This window comes from Taeniopygia guttata, chromosome 7, assembly GCF_048771995.1.
Source record: "Taeniopygia guttata chromosome 7, bTaeGut7.mat, whole genome shotgun sequence".
Lineage (NCBI taxonomy): Eukaryota > Metazoa > Chordata > Aves > Passeriformes > Estrildidae > Taeniopygia > Taeniopygia guttata.
Window position 1 is genome coordinate 20,972,605 of NC_133032.1, and position 17,247 is coordinate 20,989,851.

At 37.6% G+C, this 17,247-nt stretch overlaps 1 protein-coding gene across 5 annotated transcripts in view; it reads left to right on the forward strand.

Moving 5' to 3' along the window:
* PARD3B (par-3 family cell polarity regulator beta) overlaps positions 1 to 17,247 on the forward strand; it is a 394,980-nt gene that overhangs the window by 69,780 nt on the left and 307,953 nt on the right. The window contains exon 1 of one of the 5 annotated variants that reach the window (XM_030277635.4): positions 15,864 to 15,908. The exons of the other annotated variants lie outside the window; for them this stretch is intronic. Coding sequence (XP_030133495.3) covers positions 15,879 to 15,908 — 30 coding nt within the window. The 5' untranslated portion in view covers positions 15,864 to 15,878. Of the gene's footprint in view, positions 1 to 15,863; positions 15,909 to 17,247 lie in introns of those variants that run through there. 5 annotated transcript variants of the gene reach the window in all.

Below are 17,247 nucleotides of genomic sequence, written 5' to 3' on the forward strand. Positions count from 1 at the left end.
TGGCTAATTTTGGACTGTATATGCCAGAATATTGAGGATCTCCAGCAGTGGTGAAGCTCAGAGCTATATTTAACTGATAGAAGCATTCATCGGCATCACTTTTAGGATAGTTGAGTGAAAGTCCTTTTTTAGCTGAGACAAGCAAAAATTAAAAAAAAGGTAATAATTTATGTAGATCTAAGAGGAACAATGTTTTATATTGTAAATGCAAAGTTTTAAAAATTTATAAAATTAATTAAAGATTAATAATGATTCTTAAAACACTTTTATAGGAATAATTCCTACAATAATTCTATACGAACTGTTGCATATCTGGATCCTGAGGAAAATTTATTCTAATATTATTACTTCAATATTAGAAGCAATAATATTAGAATATTATATTTAACTGTATACTTGGTTAAAGAGAAGCAGTATTCTCATGAGGGATTTTGCTTTCAAGGTTTGTGGCTCAGAACAGTGCTTTATGTGTGGATACTGTTATTCCTTCAGTGTGAGTGCAGGCAGGAGGATGACTTGGGGACAGCTCAGGGGACACCGCAGGGTCCCCTGCGACAGAGCAGAGTACGTCCTGGTGCCTTGGCTCCAGAGCCGTTCATTCAGCTCACGCTGACAGCCTGAGCAGATGCTCAGTTGCTGTGGAGGCAAGTTTTTGAGCATCATTACAATTTTTCTAATCAACCTGTAATTATGCTTTTAGTCTGATCTCATCACCTTGCAGTTTGTAAAATGTCCTGTTTGTAGTTCAGATTTACTTAGGTTAAAACCGGGGAAGCACATTCCAGAGCTAACTGAATTATAAGAAGGAACTTTAAAAAGTACAATCTTATTTAAATCAATAAAATGTAATGCTGTGGTATTAGACATGTTCAACACCTTTTAAATATCTTGCTATGTTTCATTTTCCAACACCAAACTTCACTTTGCAAGTCAGAAAGACAAGTTATTGGTAGGAGGATCTTCACTTTCATGATCTTGGGTCATGAAGAGAAGGTGTATTTCCACAGAGGATTTGTTGCAAATGGATCACTGTTATTTGTACCATTGAGTCAGTAAAAGAGAGAAATTATGAAATTATTTGGGTAATTTTTAATGATGTTGCTTTGAAAAGTTGAAATTGAACCCACAATTATAAAATGCGGCATTAAGCTTAGTTTTGAAACAGTTTTTGATTTGGGTTGACTTTTAATGGAAAGATTTATGTTTTAAATGAATTGAAAATTTCAGTTCAGTTGCTCCCATGTAAGCATTCCTGGTGTGCGTTCTGCCTCCCATTACATTTGACATACTTTTTGGCAGCCTGACAGAAACACAGCTTACTAGACAATGAACCTGAACTAGATTTCTTAATTTTTCTAACCAGTGATAAAATGGAATGGTTATGAAAATGCTAAGCTGTCAGTAACGAAGGAAACCACAGCTCTTAGCATTGTAGCTCTGTGGAAATGCTGATTTGCTGTGCATTCTGTCAAGCTACTTTAAACTTAAAGGAGGGTTAGTCCTTTCACATTAGTGCTGCTTTTAGTTGACATCACTGTCCCCACAGTTTATATAGTATTTGTATTCAATTGTGCAAAGCTTCACTAAAACTGGGTCACTAGTTTTTATGAATGCAGTTCTTAAAAAGTAAAAGCAAAAGAGCTTTACTGCGAATGTACTGCACCGTGTCTGTGAGAGAGCAACTAAAGTGCCATAAAAAGTCCCTTTAAATATGAAACCATTTGAACCTGGCAAATCTTCGTAGAACTCTGACCCACACATATTGTTTTAAAAAATGAAATCTTGGGAATTAATTTGTCATCAGAAGATGATATGAGCAGAAGAGAAAGGTGAAGCTGGAGCAGAACCTCTTTTCAGGAATAAGGAATTAATGAACAAAAATTGACTTAACTCTAAGCAGAGAATTTCTGGGGATCGTTAAATTTCCCAGAAGGCAAAGTCAATTTGCCTTTGGCTTCTGCCTTAATGTAGCAGTGACAAGTAGTAGTTTTGCAGATAGATTGTCCTCTAGAGGATCCTGATTCTTAATTGTATAAAAGTTCTAATTGTTCCATTTTTAAGTACTAACTTAAATAAGTTGTACATATAACTTAATTGTGGTATGAACATCCTGGATTAATCTAAATGAAGCAAATAAATCTCACAAGTGCTACTTAAAAAGACAGAATTAAGGACATGCTAAAGAAGCAAGAGATTAAGTATTTCACTTGCTAAAATATAGTTGTTTCTAAAAATCATACTGTTATTGCAATGTTTGCAAGTTTTCTTACTGTACTGTGCTTTTCCTCCTGAGATGGCACCAACAGTTACTTAACAAGACTTCAGTGAACATGACACAAAATTTAACAAAACTGTGTTCTTCGGTATTGAAAATCATGTCTAAGTAAGGTGTTCAGATCATCATCTGGATGTTGATAGCTGGTCAGGGCCTCTGGTACCACAAGCCCAGGTATAAAAGGCTGGAAAGTATTGTGAAAGCTGAGGCCAATGGCGATGTCATGATTTCAAGCCTGTCACCACATCCGGTCTTGCGCAAGTCTCTGTGGAAAGCTAGTTTTGGGGAGTGGGCTGTCTCTTATACGTGCCTCAAAAGTCCTGTTCTGGTATAGAAGCTTTCAAAGACTCTAAGCAGAGATGTATGAAGTTTTTCTGACACCTGCTTATGATGCCAGTAATCTTAATGAAAGAAAAAGAGCACTGATAATTTTTGTTATTAACTGTAGAATGTACATTTAGCTTAAAAGGATATTGGAGACACATTCTTGCAGTGTGTCCTGCATCCCAATTGAACAGGCACACTAAGAATTCCATCAGTTTGGTTAAAACCATTTAATCAACAGCTTAAATATGGAAGGTACCTTTAAAAAAGCGGTGTTGAGTAAGGAATAATTGGCAGCTACTTGGACATCCCTTAAATTGAATAGAATTTCCAAAATTACCACAAGTAGAAATATTGATGAAATAATTACCACTGAAAGAAATGGCCTCCCTGCTGCTATTCCAGGAAGAAAACAATAACTTTGAGTAAAAATAATAATTAGAAAAAGTAGGAAAAAAATAGCAGTATGTTCCTTTTCACAGGAAAAAAAAATATAGGTTAGCAAATTATATTTTATAGTTTGGTCTGTGCTTTGGAGACGTTGATATGTCTTGACACAGTGTTAATATTACAGAATATACAGGGCCTGATGATTCTTTGGGTTTTGATTGGATTATAACTCTGCCAGACATTATCTACAAACAGTAAATTCTTTTGGGCAGTCGTAATAAGTTTCAAACATGCATTAGTTAACACTGCATTTACTAGGCAAGAAGAAAGAGCAAAACTTAATTGGAATATTTAGACTATTTCTTTAGCATGAAAAATTTCCCCTTTTACTGCATTTACTGATTTCTAATCAGAAGAGATAGATTTCCAAATAGCAAACCAACACATAATGTTAGGTGTCCTGGGTAAACTTGGTATACTCTTAGTATAGCTAGAGCAGATTTGTAATATGTATGGTTTATATGAATAGCCCTTGTGGAAAAATGCTTTTGAAGTGGGTTTCAGTGGATTAATTGAATACTGCTTAGGAAGTCTACACAACTAAATAATTAAGGCTAGTGGTCTGTAGCAGTGAGTTCATTCTATTGGAACCACAATTCTAATATCACCATGGCTTTTCAAAGAATCCTGGCCAAGTGTTTAGCACGTGCCAACATTTTATCCCTGGGGGAAAAAAAAAAGGAAAATGCTAATACAGATTGTATTGCTTTAATGACTAAGTCTACTATGCTTTTTATTAAAAGTGCCATATCACAGACCCGGACTCATTAATATGATTGACCAACCAATTAGGCAGGGAAAGTCACAAATGCAGTGTTTAGTTTAAAAAACAAAAACCACCACTCTCAGCATCCCCCCTGCCCCAAACTACCAACTACCAACCTCTCTCTTCCCCAGGTTACTTCTTGAGCTATGATGTGACTGAAAGCTGACTCCCTTCCCTGGATGCAGGGAGCTGCTCAGCTGCAGTTCACATTCATCACTTAGTAGAAGTGAATGTTGCTTTATTTGTGGTCACCCAGTTTCCCTCCTTTGCAGTACTTCAACAACCATTCTTCCATTTTAAATAGTTACAGACACCCCCTCTGGATGGCAGAACAAGGCAAAACAATTACTAGTTGTGGATACACAAAATTGAACGTCTTAAAATAACGATGTGTTGCTCACTAAGGTGTCTCCAAAGTCCAGCTGAGCTGACAGGCTCTGTTAAGCTCTGCTCAGTTGTTTTATTTACAGGCTTTTGATATTATTCTCTTGGTTGCTCCTGAATTTGCTAATAACCCTGCTGAAGTAAATTATTTTGGAGCTGTTTTTCAGTAATTCTGTGAGATTTGGGCAGTGATCTGAGCAATTGAAAAGAAAGGTGTATTTAATTTTATTTAACAGTAAGCTGGTACCTCAGTTTTCAGGTTCATTTAGAGTTGCATGTCTATAGCAGCTTTTTTGATTAAAATTCCAAATGTCATGGTTGTGATAGAGGAGAAGCATTAAAGAAACAAATGCAAAAAGTACTGCTTAAGGAGGGTGACCCCGATTATGCTCCTTTCAAACTAGGGCAATGCGTTAGTGCATTAACTCTGTAGACACTTATCATGGATCCATTACAACAGATCACCACTTTTTTTCTGAGGACTTCAGCTCTTGAGTATTTGGAGTTTAGACAGATGAAACTGTTATTTCTCACAAATGAATCAGATGCTTGACAGTCAGTTAAAACTTAATTTATGTGCAGGATATAGAGAGTGAATATGGCAAGATTCCAGGTTTTTCTGTTAACTTATTCTGTGACTCCTGATGAGCATCTCAGCCCTGTAAAGAGACGGGCTGCTGATGCAGACATAAGATAAACTCATCATTTTATGGGAGCTTCAATAAACTACCCTAGAGCATAATCCACAGCAAAGCAAAAAAATCACTTGCTTTAAGGAATTTTCTGGTAGCCTTAGGGAGGGTATTAATAAAACTTCTCAAGCTTAACATTGTTTTAAGCCTGTAATGAGACCATTGTTTGTTCTTAAAAGTCAGGAATTTTAAGAAGATTAATATGAAGACTAGCAGAGCTCAACGTGAATCAGGTTTTAGGGTGTTGTCAGTATCTAGTTAATTCTTAGGTAAGTCACTTGTTTTGGTAAAATGTACATTAAACTCAGCAGTAGTTTTAGTCAAGTATTTGTCCTTAACTTATATAAAAAAAAACCTCAACAAAGTAAAGCTGTCTAAATAATTTTAAGATCTTCATTAAAGGTTTATAGCAAACATGCTTTTGGTTCATTGTGGTGGTTTATAGTGTTTTATTTTTTTGAAAATCAGAAATAACAAGTCTGCTTGATCTGGGCTGTGTTTGAACAGTGTTCCCACCTCTGCAGGGTTTTTAGTTAGATTTTAGAGTGGCAAGGTGGTCTCAGGATGAAAAGGACTGTGCAATGCAAGGACTAGCAAGCAGCACTGGGAGAAGGGAACAGTGCAGCAGGATGCTATGGGCTTTTGGGCAAAAACTCACTGGATGTGTTGAAGAAAAGGATATATTTAATTACTGAGGCAATTAACTGTTGCTATTGACTTGCATAAGAATAGAAACTGAAATTAAGAGAATTGTAGTAGGGAAAAATAATTTACTTTAGATCTTGAATATAAATACAGTTTACAAATGAAAAGTGCTGATGGATTATTGAATGATGTTGTTGCATCAATTTTATCGTTTTTTACCCCCATTTCTGATGCTGGGGAAAAGCAAGATTAACCACCAGGGTGCTTTTTGAGAGGTATGCAGTTAGCAATTCTGACTCTCTTCTGTAAGGGAAGTTCTGCCAGGGTTTGCTTGCTGCAGCATTGTGTTGGTTGTTATAAAGTAAACCCAGACAGAGTGAGAAGGCTTTAGCAAATAAAGGATTGCTTTCAGTAGTGACTCTATCCCTCAAAGACCTTTCCTTGGCATTTAAGAAAACAATGTAATTGTGTGGGTGTCATCCCTTCTTTACCCAATGTGTCTTCTGCTGGTTCCAATTACGTTTTGCATCAGAGCAGGTCCACACTGGTATTTGTTATTACTTCAATTGATGTGTGTTTGTTTTTCTCTGCTAACAGATAAGGAAAAAACCTGAAACCCAGCTATCTGAGGCTATCAGATATGGCATGGAATAAAAATTAACAATTTAGTCAAAGTAGTTTGTTTTAACACTTCTAATGCTAAGCAGGGACATGCAGTTCAGAAAGCACATGTTAATTATTATTCCTAGTACCTTCAGATCCGGATTGTGGGTGACAGGCAGTAGCTTAGCTAACACATGTGGAATCCTGCAAGTAAAGAAGGGTGAAAGGCTACTCTATAAGTTTTTTTCCAGAGTTCTTGGGACCCCTCCCCCCCAAAAAACAGAAAATAAAGTATGGAAGGGCTTGTTTTACACTGCATGATGAGAGCATATGAGCATCTTGAGGTAGTTTCAGTTCTTTCCTTTAATTTTCTATGTTTAGTTTCTGAAAGTTGTATTTGTGTTTGCAATATTGATGACTGTGGAAAATTAAATGTAATCTGAGTGCTTTATTTCGTGAAGATTTTTACAGGTGAATGTGTGAAGCTGGGCTACAAAGATGTTGTGGAGAGTTTTCTGTGATTGGCTTGGGAGTACATGGTCAGCAATGAGAATTTTTTGAACAGTAGATTTCAGTTTCCTTCCTGTTCTGGCTTTGTTCCAAAGGGAGCTAAGTGTAATGTGAGGTCAGATTTCCCTGCTTCCTTGTCCTGTGGCTGAGAACAGCACCATCAGCAGTATCAAATTCTAGAAGCCAGCAGTTTTGGGTATAAAAGCAGATTATGTTTTCAGTAGGTCTTTAATTTTCCTCAGTTTTGCTTGAACTAGTGGTGCAAAAATAAGTTGTTCTCATCTGTGCAAAGACTTTCTGAAATGTGAGATGAAGATGAACTGGTCACATGTATGTGCTCATGCAATCTTTCTGGGACACTGGAGTTATTTCAGTGCTGCTTCCTGTAGCACTTACAGCCGTTCTTCACAAGCAGAGGTCTTGTGATGGCCAAGTTGCTGTTGTTTAACTCGGTCTGTATTGATAAAGGCACTGTCTTCTTGGATGTTGAAGAATTCTCATCCAGGAATTTGATGTAGGCTTTGCAGTGGAGCCAAATCCAGTGATGTCAGCTCATTCTCAGAATTTGTGAAGATTAGTATTTCTTTCATTTGGCTTAGCAGAACTGGTTTGCTTGTAGACTCAGCATATGAGAAGCATGGGAACAATCCAGATGGTAGGGATGCTAGAAAAGAGAGCCAAACAGGTACTAAAACATTTTTTTCACCTAAGAATTACTAATTTTAAGTGTATTCTTCTAAATATTTGATGTGTCATTCTAGCACGGTGGTCAGGTGTTGTCACTTTAATCTGTGATCAAAACTTTTCCACAGCTGGGCTGTGTATTGTACATATAGAAGCTTGGTATTGTACCATATGAGGCTGTTACTCTGGTAGTGAGTAAATATGCTGTATATGTAAGGTAGTCTATGTGAAATTCAAAATACTGCTGGAGATTTTGCTTTTTTTTAGAAGTACTGACCTTCTTAAATAAAATTGACAACATTTTAATGTCTGATGCTATTTCATGATTGTTCAGCAAAATACTGCACATGGAAGAAGGGGAAAATATTGAAATGGAGATGGAGTGATAGAGATATAGAGATGGAGAATCCTAAAGAAACTGTAGTTGTAAGATGCTATAGGAGCTCTTTGTCAATCTTAAAGAACCACAAGAATTATCTTGGAAGATGTTTAAAAATATTCTTCTTTCTAATAGTTACCTTTCTTCTTTTGTTAAGACTTAATAGCAGTTATGAAACAGGAAACCTCACAAAGATTTGCTCAAAAATGCAGAGCCTGCTCTTCTTGAATTGAATTTTTACATATCAATAAATGAAGTGGATTTTTGTTTAATTGCTGAGGCTGTTATGTTTTTTTGATGTGTAGTTGGCAATACCCAGTTACCTGCCATGTGTACTACTGAAAATTTGCGGAGTTCTATTCCTTTTTCTATCTGAGCTAATCTTAATTTTATCCAGATCTTGAATTTCAGTTCTGGATTTGTAATGGATATGGTTTTCCCTGTGGCAGGAAAATTTGATGCAAGTACACTCTGACTTGTTGAAGAATCTAGTGTGAAAACTCAAATAGTAGAATTTATGATGTTAATTAAATAGGCATCAACATAAATTGAGAAAAAATGTTGACAGTATATTTTAGAAATACTCTTATTTACACATTCAAGTATTGCGTGTTTTTACTCCAAAGATTCAAAATGATAGTACTTTAGATTAGGCACAAAGTTTGTGAAATTATTCAGCTATAAAAGTTAATCTTGTTTCACAGAAGGAAGGGAATTATGATCTGGTGTTTTCCTTGCTAATGTTTTATTCCAGTGTAAATGAGTATCTAGCCTGTTGTTTAACAATAGTGAGGAGCTATCCATCGAAATCCGCTGTCCTCCCCTGCGGGTGACCCCCTTGTGGGACCAGCAGGGATCTCTTGCTGCTGTTGCGGGCTGCAGCTGCTTTGAGAGGTGTCTGGTGAGCTGTAGGACAGAGCCTGTGGCTGCCTGCAGGTGGTTGCTGCACCTCTTTGTTTCCGTATGGCTGCGATTTCTAGGGAAGAGCTCAAGAGATAGCCTGTAGCTGTAATGCATGTGAAACAGTAGCAGTGAGAGGTATTTTAGGTCTAAAAGTTGCCACTCCACAGCCCTTTTGTTTCATCTGTTGACAGCATGCTTGTTCCACTAAATGAACTACGTAGCTGAGAAGAGAATGGTCACAATGAAGAGTAGAGATACATGCATAAAAGTGGTCAAATAATTTACTTTTAAGAATGGTCACTACTGTACCCATTAAGAACTAGTATATAACAGTCAGTGTTATCCCACATCACTCTGTGTGTGATGACTGAGATTCCTTGGGCTTTTTGTTGCATTTTCCTAGGTGTCCCAGTGATTTCCGCCATACAGAGCTAGATGGAGCTATAAGATCTTCTGTCACTAGGTACAGTGCTAGGGACTCTTCCAAGTTCTCAAGTCTCTATGTTAACTTTTAGGCTGCTGTTGTCTGTTGAGGAGTTCCAAAGAGTGAGCACATGTAGCCCATAAATGCTCGGTAAGGGAAGAGGCATTGTTTAACCAAGGCCTGGTATGTAAGTGTACTGTTGCTGTAGCTAGCTGTTGCCTTACTTGAAAGGCACATATTTCATTTGAAACTTAGGCCATCCTCTGGGCCATCAAGGTGCTATTAAAATTGTTAGCTGAGGTATCATGAAGACACTCTGCTTAGGTGTCAATAATACTGGAAAGGATTGCAAACGTGATGAACCTGGCGAATTTGCTGAAGGTCCTGTAATCGTAGAAGAGTCGGCATAGCTTACAGGATTGAGTTCTGCACAAATATATGGATGTGATAGCTAGTAGCCAATTTTTAATGGTGCCTGAGTATTTTAACTTTTCTCCATTATTTTCTCCTCTTGTCATAACTGTGCTGTTGCTTTGTGCTGCCAATGCATGGTAGATAGGAAAGGAGAATAAAGTGCTAAATTTTTGTTTATTGTTCAAGTAAGAATCCTGTGTATTGCTAAGATGGTTCAATAAAGGTCACCTTTGAAGTAGTTAATTGTAATAAATTAGTGTGTTGGATACTCTAGCAGGATTGCTCGGGTCCTTAGCTGTTAACGTATGCAGATAATCATGATGGTGAGCATGACAATTTTAAAGTTTTCAAACACCACTGGAATCAGTTAGGTAGTTTATTAACTGCTTAAACTCTTAAAAATATTCCCATTTTATTTATTTTAATTTTCCCTTCTATCTGGCTGTCATTTTGACTTTGCTGGGGACAGGCATGGGAACTACATGGGAATAGAAAAATACTTTCTGCATTCTAAATTTATGACGTTTGAATATTGCAATAGATGCTATCTTGACAGGCTCAAGGGCTGCATTTCTATCTGTAGAAAACAGGCAGTACTCCAGGGAATGGTAGTGCAGTTATATCTTTTCCAGGTGATGCTCATCACCTCTGAAGTGACCACTTTGAATGAGGTGGCTCAGCCTCCAGTCTGCAGTAGGTCTGCTGGCAGAGGACCATTGGCGTTGGCATCTTTGTGTTTATGCTCATCTAGAATATGAAATTGTCAGTTTCTTTCTGGAAGATAGGAATTACTTTTCTGTATTACCTGTTGTTGTTCCTGTATTTCTTAAAATTTGCATAGTGTTCACAAGAATACAGTTTCTAATGATTTTTTTTTTTTCCTGACACTGCTGCACTGTGGGAACATATTGCTTTTATTTTATGGGCATGAAATGTTGTTGAGGAAGTGAGGCTTGGGTTTGCATAGGACACCGCGTCACAGGACACTGAACAAAAGCCAGCAGTCTGGGATCTTTTTTATATCCTGATCCTAATCAAGTAATTCTTTCTCCCTAGTTTTGCATTAAGGTATTTGTAATAATTTTGTAAGTAGTTCTTGGTTTATGTCATAATGTACATAGTATTCATTACATGTTTCCATTCTTCAATGGAACCACAGTTCTTTTCATCTATATATATTTCATATTTCACTTTGAAGTTAGGCTGTTGGATTTTTAAAAGTATTTAGTCATGAATGGACTATAAAATTATTCAACTTATGAAGAAATTTGACAAACTTCTGTAGCACTGGATTAAACATTAAAGTATTCTAGGTTACATGTAATTGCTGTATATGGGTTGATGATTGTATGCAGATATTACAACACTGAGCATCTTTAGTGTAGCATATTTATATAAGAGAAATTTCAGCTCGTCCCCTAGTTTTCTCTTGTGTGAGTAAAAGCCATTCAAGAAGCTCTGCTACAAGTTTCAACATGGTAGTATCAACAAGTAACAACATGTGTGTTTTGAATAGCTTGATCCAAACAACAAATAAAACAAATAAAACTTGAATTTTCTTTCACAGATGAGATTTTTAGTTGGTGTGTTGTAGCTCTGCTGGCTGACCAAGTATGTGGACAAGAACAAGGGCAGTAGGGTATTTTGTCAATATATTTGTCATGAATTATAGAGAGAGACTGAGACATCTGAAATGGATGGGCACCATCTGCTGTTATTTAAAGTTTGTGTCTGCTTCAAAATGTACTTACAATGTTATCTTATGGGAAAAAGTGTTTGCATCCATGGGAGAGTGAGTATTTTTCTATTTGCCTGTGTTAGAAACCTAGTAAATTTTGTACTCTGAAAGGATTGCTGGAAGAGTTTGTCACTTTAGGCATAGATCATAACTTTAGCATTTAAAATGTGATGATATGCAGTAGATTATGTGGATTCACTTACAGGCTTGTAACAAAGATAGCTAGAGCTTTTTTTTTCTTTTAGTATTATGAGGTATATAACTTTGTGCATGTGCTCGTGTCTTTAACTTCCACATGCTCAGGAAAGTGCATCTTCCTTAGTAAGATTGGCCAAGACCTTTAAACATGGCTAACTGAATTTAACTGCCAGAGTCCCTATTTAAGCACATTCTCTTGGGTTGTGAGCAAAGTACAGCACAAAGCCACCTCTGGGGTGTTATCAACTGTGTGTGAGATAAAGAAGGCCCAGCTGCTGATCTGTTTTCTACCAGCAGAATCTGGTCAGGGGTGTAGTTTGGCCACAGAATAAAAAGAGGGAGGCAATGAAGCTGCATTTCCTTATTTCTTTAGCAATATATTTAATGGCACTTGCCAGACCTGATGTTCCTCCTTTCCTCAGTCATTTTATACGTTTGTGCATATTCTGTCTAGGTATCCTGAAGCTTGGTTTTTTGCAAGCTCTCTTCATACTGGAGCAAAATTTATGATACAATGTCAGATAGCTTTCCAAGATGCTTAGAGGAGCACAGCTGGTCATTGCATTGTCTGAAAAAGCCGAAAGATTGAGATCCTGGTAGAGACTTGTGGATAGGGTGGTGTGTTAAGTGGGCAGTGGGTCTTTTAATGTCTATTGATGAAGGAAATTCATTGTATCATTTTAACAAGATACTTAAGCTTGTTTTTCTTTAAATACAAAGGCTAGAAAAGAAGGAAATTGGAATTTGTTCATCGGCTATTTGTTTCCATTGTGGAGAAGAAATAATAGAGAACAGATAAAAATGGATAATCAGCAAAGTGATTTACTGCTGCATGAGTACTCCTAGATTAATGTAGTGATAATGTGCTGTCTAGAGCTGGGAAGATGCTCAGAAGAAGAGTTAATGATACTTTATTAATAGTTAGCTTTTATTTTGTGTACTACTACTGTCAAGCTGCATTGTTACTGTGATTATTGGTGCTGTTTATTTCTTTTTGAGATGAAGAAATCTGCTAATGTCTTTCTAATGCATGTGTGAATGTACACGTACAGCTGTGTCCTGCAAATGCTCTGTCTTAACTTCCATCCTTAGGAAATGTATTGTCACCTACTCTCAAAGTTTTCTGTTTTCAGCAATTAATCCCTCCCTTGCCATGAGATTGATGTGCCTTCAAATGATATTATGAAAAGAAGAAAGCAGTGTCTTCATTTGTTTTGTAATTTTGCTGGTTGGTGGGATGTGCCCTCATGACTGGAAGTATTTCTTCAGATTGCAAAAGTAACAAACTTTTTGTAAGTCAAAGCTGAAACTTTAATCTCCTAAAATGTGTCCCACAGCTGCAGTTTGGAGATAAGATCAATTATGGTGAGATACGCATTAATGTCTTTTGGGAACTGGCAACTCTTTGAGTAAAAAACTCTGTTTTGTCTCTTATGGTAGATTCTAGTTAGAAGGAGGAACTAGGTGGGAATTTAAAAAAGCTTCCAGTATTTAGTGAAATGTCCTAAAAGGGAAATAAAAACTATTCAATAACACATAGGTTTTACAATTTCAAACATTGTCCTTTATGATTATTAGGTTCTAATTTCTGGTATATGAATGTTAGTGTTAGATCCCATTTTTAGTGACTCTGTGTATTGTTCAAATGCATACCAAAAATACTTTGTGATTTCATAGCTTGCTTAAATACATTTTTTCTAAGGACGTTCAAGAGAGGTGAGTGAACAGAAATCTGTGGGAATGGATCAACCAAGTTGCTTTAGGTAAGGAACAGGTTTCTCCCTGCGGGATGTGTCTCGCACTGCAGAAGGAAGGATTACTGGCTTGTCACAAGGCTAGAAAGACCATCTGGTAGGTATCCAGGTATGCCAGTTAGTTATAATTGATGAAATCCTGATAGGATTACAATGCGCTTTTAATGATCTATGGGTCTGTGTTGAAGGGTATCCCCTACTAATTTGTAAAAGATGGAAGATGAGAAACCTGCCAGAGGCTGCTGTGCTTCGTGGGGCTCAGGAGCCTGAGCTCTGGAGCGTGGCTGTCACGGGCTTCTTGGTTGCCAGTACCAGACGAGTTGGAGAGGGATCTCTGCCAGCCCTATACAAAGGCCAGGCACAGTGCATGTTTAATTGGACACATACTGATGTGAGTTGGGATTTTGGTTTGCAGAGGGAGTGACAAGTCTGCTTGCAACAGTCAGTTAAACTGCGCAGTGTTTTCTTTGCCTTAATAGGAAAAGATGTGGTGATTGTGTAACTATTTGGACGCATTTCACTTCTTATGCGGAGTTGAAAATCCCATCTGGAAAGAAATTCTTCTCTCTGTAGAAAGGAAGGGTGTGGGCTATTACCTCCCTTTAGCAAACTGCGTCCTTTTCTCTCCTATATCATTTCCAGCTGAGAAATTTTCTGATTACCCTTGTTCTGTTTTATTACAGGACATTCAAAATGGTGTATAAAATGAAGAATATTGTTCTTACTGTGAGGGAGAGACTTGGGGGAGATTTTTTATGTGTTTAATGTAGGACATCAGTGGAGTTGGATCTTCTTTGCTTGTCTTTGACTAGTAGCCTGAGTACTCAAAAATACATGGAGTATTTTTGGAAGATGGCAAAACGCATGTTTTACAACCAATGAGATAAAACTTGTCATTATTTTTCAGAAACTTACAGCTGTTGTGTAGCTGCACAGCAATTACTTTCCCATGGGCAAGTTGTCTTTTAAAATAAATAAATAAATTTGCATAACTCTATAGGGAATAAGATAACTGATGTAATAATTACTTAGAAGCAGAGCCAGCATCCTGCAATTACTTTAAAGCACATGTGCTGCAATGTCTCTCTATATTGATATGCTTCTTGTGACATCCTTCTTCTGACACATTCAATTAATGTTTTATTATCATCTTCCTTTTTAAAAAATACCCTGTGACTGAGCTAGAAGCAAAGTAGTCTGTTCACTTACTTAACAAGAATGGTTAAGTGGTTTTTTTTAACCCTACTTGTAAGTATCTCTGCTGCATGAGTTGACCTCATATCACTGCAAATTATTGATTATACTTATGCCTGTGGCTGGCTGAGAACAAACAGGTTGCAGCATTTCCTTCAGTGCAGAAAGCTCATGATGAGATGAATGTGGTATTGATTAGAATTTTCAGATTTGTTTAGAATTTTCAGATTTGTGGAGTATGATCATCTGCATTCTCTATGCAGCACATGTGGCAGCTGCCAATTCAGATCGGGGGCGTTTCTTGTCTTGCCTTTGAACTTGTTTTGTTTAAAGTATTCTAAAGGGGTGACAGTGGAAAATATTTTGGTAGATGCCTTATTTCCATGTGTTTTGCATCACTTGCTTATTATCTGCTTTAAAGATACCATTTTCTTCACTTTTAAATTTCTATATTTATTTTAGTCCCTTTGAAAGAGCTATATGTCAGAAAGGAAAAAGATGATGGAGCTGTAAAACTATGATGAAACAGTTTTCACCAGATTTAGAAGTCTTGTGTCTATAAAAGTTACCTTTTTTCCCAAAACACCTCTGCAGAGGGGATCATGAGCAGTCAGTGCTCTCTGTTGGGATCCTGGAAAACCACTGTCAGCCTCTTGGTGAGTCCGTAGTGGCCAGAAGCAGGGCCCAGTGAGGAACCGCAGCCAGAGGTTTGTGCGCATCAGCCGGCGCAGGGCCACAGCCCCGAGCGAGTCCGTGCGCCGGGCACTGAAGGGGACCCGGCTGGGAAGGTGCCACGCACAGCATGTTCAGCAAAGGTGTTCATATGTCTGTATAGAAGGTGCTCACCTCAGCTTGCTGCTGAAAACTTTTTTCAGCTTGTTCAATGAGTGGAGTTTACAATGAGAGCACTATGACAGTTCTGGTTCCATGTTGTAGTTGTGGTAATTAATATTTAGCATGGTATCTAGTAATTTTCAGCTTCAGTGCACTTTACAAACATTAATTAATTGTCAACTGCACCCCTGTGCAGTAGGTAAATGCTTTCTTCACTGCTGTTTTTAAGAGCGGCTGGAAGCCCTGAGACTTGCAGGCTCACTGGGTCCCACTTGGTGATCTGCACCTTAATATTTTGTCAAGTTCTTTGTTAAATTAGGGTAAGTTGTTATTAATTCTCGGTAAAAACAAAACTGTTGTTAGATTATTATTGCATTAATTCCTTCAATACTGTGTGTTCTAAATACCACAGATCATATTAGAAGGCAAGAGATTAAAACCAAATTATTTCAGTTTTATTTTGCTTATTATTTGGATGTTTTGGCATCCTCAACTTACACTGTGGTGGTGGGAGAATTATTTGGAATAAATATGAGACTTCTTTATGGCAGTCTTGCCCTTGTCTTCTAAGAGTGCACTTACTTTGCTGTAGCTCCAGTCTTCATTAGTAATGCTGGGTGAGTATGCTGAGAACTGGTTTTTGAACTGTGTTGCCCTCTGCTGTGTCCTGCAGAACGTGGAGTGTTCAGAGTGGGTGATCCATACGGATGAAGGAATGTGTGCACTGGACTGGGTTTGTAAGTGCTCTCCCCCCCACCCCCAGTTTATGCTGTTTAATGGGAATAAAGCCATTCATGTGTAAGTGTTGCTTCTGTGTAAGTCTGGCACGCAGACCACTGTGGCTGTGTTTATAGCTGTTACCTTTGGCTTTCCACTATGCTGGTCTCAAGTAGAACATTTGACTGAAAACTTTCAGCTGCTACTGTAAAACTTTACCCTGGTGACTGTTTTTACTTAGAGCTGCTGACAACTCAGGAAAGAATTTGAAAAACATTTTGCTTACCAGAACAATTCTGCTGACGTATTTTTCTTCCTATCCTTTTATTACTAGCAAAATTTGCATGAAAACAGGTCTCTGTGTATTAAGAGTTCACAATCCTCAGCTTGACAGTGTAATTAGAGTGGTGTTCAACTTGCACAATGGAGCTAGAAGGAATTTTCTTGATTTTCCTGTGAACTTGAAACCTCAGGCCCTGTTTAATCATCTTAAGCCGAATTAGTGTTAATCCATGTTTTGGTGTGTAACTGAGGCAAGATTCAAAATGAAGTGTTGTGGACAGAGGAAGGCTTTGTATGTGGCAAAGCAGAAGACTCATGAGAAAGCGCTTCCTCTGTCTCCTCCAGCCTGCCAGGCTGTGCACCATTCTAGTCCTAATGACTGAACCTAATCATCTCCATGGCCCTAATTATGGTACTGTGGTAGGCTGAGATACTAGGTGAGGAACAAGCAGCAGGAGTAGATCAGCTCTTGGCCAGCAAATGTCTCATTATAGTGGAGTGATCAGTATTAAAAATAAAGGGGAGGGAAGAGCCAGAAACACTGCTAAAATACAATTCAGAGTAGCAGAAATTTCATGCATTTATATTAATTTCTTTCATGCATTTATATTAATTTCTTAATTCTTGTGTGAAGCATATGACTTAGCAGCCCAGAATTTTTATGGTTCCTTCTTCCTCTATAGGCTTTTTTGTAGCATGTTTGTCCATGTTTGGCTCTGGTGTTTGCAACAGACCTGTGTCCCTTCTCATTTTAACAAACATGTATAAGATGGGGTGCAGTTGGCTTTCATTAGCTCTTTACTGAAAAAAATTATGATTTCAGACATACATATTGTCTTCATTTGAATGGTTTCTCTATTGAGGTCTGGGAGTATCCTGGAGTATTTTTTACTCCTCTGGCCCAAATGAATAGTGTCTGGCCAGTTTGTTGACTGCTCCAGCAATTTGGAAGCATTTATGTAAAAAGGTTAAGAACACAGTCTAGGATTTTTGTTGATTCTGTAAATATGTTTTTAAGGAATCAATGTTAGCTTTTATAATTTCTGAATAATGTTCTGGATTTTCATTGTCACATTG